Source organism: Scyliorhinus canicula, chromosome 29, assembly GCF_902713615.1.
Source record: "Scyliorhinus canicula chromosome 29, sScyCan1.1, whole genome shotgun sequence".
Classification (NCBI taxonomy): domain Eukaryota; kingdom Metazoa; phylum Chordata; class Chondrichthyes; order Carcharhiniformes; family Scyliorhinidae; genus Scyliorhinus; species Scyliorhinus canicula.
The window spans coordinates 13841716-13846170 of NC_052174.1; the positions used below are offsets into that span (position 1 = coordinate 13841716).

The 4455-nt window shown below is 58.2% G+C and overlaps 1 protein-coding gene across 1 annotated transcript in view; it reads right to left on the minus strand.

Annotated features, from left to right (window-relative positions):
• Window positions 1-4031: 4031 nt before the first annotated feature.
• LOC119958328 (zona pellucida sperm-binding protein 3-like) overlaps window positions 4032-4455 on the minus strand; it is a 3770-nt gene continuing 3346 nt past the window's right edge. Inside the window, exon 6 of the mRNA XM_038786768.1 lies at window positions 4032-4040. Within this exon, the coding sequence (XP_038642696.1) occupies window positions 4032-4040 (9 nt within the window). The remainder of the gene's footprint in view (window positions 4041-4455) is intronic.

The window sequence follows — 4455 nt, forward strand, 5'->3', positions numbered from 1 at the left end:
CCTAACAAGGTTTTTGAGTAGCTGGAGTTGGGTGCACTTCCCACAGATGAAATCAGCAGGGACACTGACGGCGTCCCTCACCTCAAACATTCTGCAGGAGGAGCATTGTACTGCCTTCCCTGACATCACCTCTAGATTTAAAAAATAACAAGAAAAAGAAAAAGAAAGGAAGAGCTTACCTGATATTACCTCAAACCCTGCTCCTGTTCAAAGGTAAGCAAATTTAAAGGCACTCACTCACCTTCACGACAGGCCCCTGCTCCCGCTTCCCAACCACCGTGGGGTGGGGGGGTTGGTTAGAGGAGGAGGTAGGGTGGGAAACACTCACGAAGTGTTTCGGGTTTAACTGTCACTTGCCAACAGCCTCTCCACAAACCACCTTCAACTTAGGCTGACCGCACTGTAGAGGGAGCTTTACTCTGTATCTAACCCCTTGCTGTACCTGTCCTGGGAGTGTTTGATGGGGACAGTGTAGAGGGAGATTTACTCTGTATCTAACCCCGTGCTGTACCTGTCCTGGGAGGGGGCAGTGGAGAGGGTGTTTTACTTAGTATCAGACGCAGACATACCTGGTTTCCTGATGTGTCCCCAGACATTTAACACAGCAATAGCGGGATCCACACGACACACAGGTGTAGTTGGAAGGGAATCCACAGATTGCACAGAAGTGTCGCTGGGGTAGTTTGGATGGAGAGGAGCAGCCAGTCAGATAGTTTGGTCCTTCATTCACACTCAAATTCTGTTTGTCAGAAATTAAACAAATGGTCACACCTTGGGAAAGGCCGTGGTGACAATCATTCTGACATCTTGCCAGGAGAAACCATGAGAATGAACAGAGAGCCGATCTTGCTCAGGAAGTAACAGGAATTGGGAGTTACAGGGTGGGGGCCTGACCCTGGGTGGGGTTCTCTCTCAGAGGGTCAGTGCAGGCTCGATGGGCCGAATGGCCTCCTGCTGCACTGTGGGGATTCTAGGATATCATTTTCCTATCAACACAGGACGAAAAACAGCTGTGGAGCTGACTGGAAAGGGTCAAAGTGCAGATCGTAGAGACAAGCTTTGCATTCCCTCAATGATATGTTCTATTGTGTAGAGGGATTTAGAGGGGATCACAGGTCAGCCCAACATCGAAGGCCGAAGGGCCTGTACTGCGCTGGAATGTTCTATGACAGAATTGTTTCAGATATATTAATAATCAAATTATTCCCTCTAATCGAGAGTCCAGAACAAGGAGGCAGAACATTAATTTTGACCAAAAAAGACAGAACCTGCAATTCCACACAGCATCTCTGACATCAGCAGATAATCCCAGTGCTTTCTAATGAATTAAATATTCTGAAGGCACTGTGATGTGGGAAACACGGCAGCTAATCCACCCACGGCACGCTCCCAGCAGCTAACCCACCCATGGCACGCTCCCAGCAGCTAACCCCACCCACGGCGCGCTCCCTAACCCACCCACGGCACGCTCCCTAACCCGCCCACGGCACGCTCCCTAACCCGCCCACGGCGCGCTCCCTAACCCGCCCTCGGCACGCTCCCCAACCCGCCCACGGCACGCTCCCCAACCCGCCCACGGCACGCTCCCTAACCCGCCCACGGCACGCTCCCTAACCCGCCCACGGCGCGCTCCCTAACCCGCCCACGGCGCGCTCCCTAACCCGCCCACGGCGCGCTCTCTAACCCGCCCACGGCGCGCTCCCTAACCCGCCCACGGCACGCTCCCTAACCCGCCCACGGCACGCTCCCTAACCCGCCCACGGCACGCTCCCCAACCCACCCACGGCACGCTCCCTAACCCACCCACGGCACGCTCCCTCACCCGCCCACGGCACGCTCCCTAACCGACCCACGGCGCGCTCCCTGACCCACCCACAGCACACTCCCTAACCCACCCACAGCACACTCCCTGACCCACCCACGGCACGCTCCCCAACCCACCCACGGCACGCTCCCTAACCCACCCACGGCACGCTCCCTAACCCACCCACAGCACGCTCCCTAACCCACCCACAGCACACTCCCAGCAGCTAACCCACCCACGGCACGCTCCCTAACCCGCCCACGGCACGCTCCCTAACCCGCCCACGGCACGCTCCCCAACCCGCCCACGGCACGTTCCCCAACCCGCCCACGGCACGTTCCCCAACCCGCCCACGGCACGCTCCCCAACCCGCCCACGGCACGTTCCCCAACCCGCCCACGGCACGTTCCCCAACCCGCCCACGGCACGCTCCCCAATCCGCCCACGGCACGCTCCCCAATCCGCCCACGGCACGCTCCCCAACCCGCCCACGCCACGCTCCCCAACCCGCCCACGCCACGCTCCCTAACCCGCCCACGCCACGCTCCCTAACCCGCCCACGGCACACTCCCTAACCCGCCCACGGCACGCTCCCTAACCCGCCCACGGCACGCTCCCTAACCCGCCCACGGCACGCTCCCTAACCCACCCACGGCACGCTCCCTAACCCGCCCACGGCACGCTCCCTAACCCGCCCACGGCACGCTCCCTAACCCGCCCACGGCACGCTCCCTAGCCCACCCACGGCACGCTCCCTAGCCCACCCACGGCACGCTCCCTAACCCACCCACGGCACGCACCCTAACCCACCCACTGCACGCTCCCTAATCCACCCACGGCACGCTCCCTAACCCACCCACGGCACACTCCCACAGCTAACCCACCCACGGCACGCTCCCTAACCCACCCACGGCATGCTCCCTAACCCACCCACGGCACGCTCCCTAACCCACCCACGGCACGCTCCCTAACCCACCCACGGCACGCCCCCTAACCCACCCACGGCACGCTCCCTAACCCACCCACGGCACGCTCCCTAACCCACCCACGGCACGCTCCCTAACCCACCCACGGCACGCTCCCTAACCCACCCACGGCACGCTCCCTAACCCGCCCACGGCACGCTCCCTAACCCGCCCACGGCACGCTCCCTAACCCGCCCACGGCACGCTCCCTAACCCACCCACGGCACGCTCCCTAACCCACCCACGGCACACTCCCACAGCTAACCCACCCACGGCACGCTCCCCAACCCACCCACGGCACGCTCCCCAACCCACCCACGGCACGCTCCCCAACCCACCCACGGCACGCTCCCCAACCCACCCACGGCACGCTCCCCAACCCTCCCACGGCACGCTCCCCAACCCACCCACGGCACGCTCCCTAACCCCACGGCACGCTCCCTAACCCCACGGCATGCTCCCACAGCTAACCCACCCACGGCACACTCCCTAACCCGCCCACGGCACGCTCCCTAACCCCACGGCATGCTCCCTAACCCACCCACGGCGCACTCCCTAACCCCACGGCACGCTCCCTAACCCACCCACGGCACACTCCCTAACCCACCCACAGCACGCTCCCTCAGCTAACCCACGAACAGCAATGTGACAGTCAGTCCTGTTTGTGGTCAGCAGTGGACATCACCTCTTCCAAAATTGATACGGGACCAAGAGAGATAGAGATCAGTCACGATCTGATTGGAAGAGTGAGGAACCAGGGTTAATGGATCTGATTGGAAGAATGAGGAAGCTGGGTTAATGGATCTGATTGGAAGTGAGGAAGCAGGGTTAATGGATCTGATTGGAAGTGAGGAAGCAGGGTTAATGGATCTGATTGGAAGTGAGGAAGCAGGGTTAATGGATCTGATTGGAAGTGAGGAAGCAGGGTTAATGGATCTGATTGGAAGTGAGGAAGCAGGGTTAATGGATCTGATTGGAGGAAGTGAGGAAGCAGGGTTAATGGATCTGATTGGAAGAGAGGAAGCAGGGTTAATGGATCTGATTGGAAGAGAGGAAGCAGGGTTAATGGATCTGATTGGAAGTGAGGAAGCAGGGTTAATGGATCTGATTGGAAGTGAGGAAGCAGGGCTAATGGATCTGATTGGAAGAGAGGAAGCAGGGTTAATGGATCTGATTGGAAGTGAGGATGCAGGGTTAATGGATCTGATTGGAAGAGTGAGGAAGCAGGGTTAATGGATCTGATTGGAAGTGAGGAAGCAGGGCTAATGGATCTGATTGGAAGAGTGAGGAAGCAGGGTTAATGGATCTGATTGGAAGAGTGAGGAAGCAGGGTTAATGGATCTGATTGGAAGTGAGGAAGCAGGGCTAATGGATCTGATTGGAAGTGAGGAAGCAGGGTTAATGGATCTGATTGGAAGTGAGGAAGCAGGGTTAATGGATCTGATTGTAAGTGAGGAAGCAGGGTTAATGGATCTGATTGGAAGAGTGAGGAAGCAGGGTTAATGGATCTGATTGGAAGAGTGAGGAAGCAGGGTTAATGGATCTGATTAGAAGTGAGGAAGCAGGGTTAATGGATCTGATTGGAAGTGAGGAAGCAGGGTTAATGGATCTGATTGGAAGTGAGGAAGCAGGGTTAATGGATCTGATTGGAAGTGAGGATGCAGGGTTAATGGATCTGATTGGAAG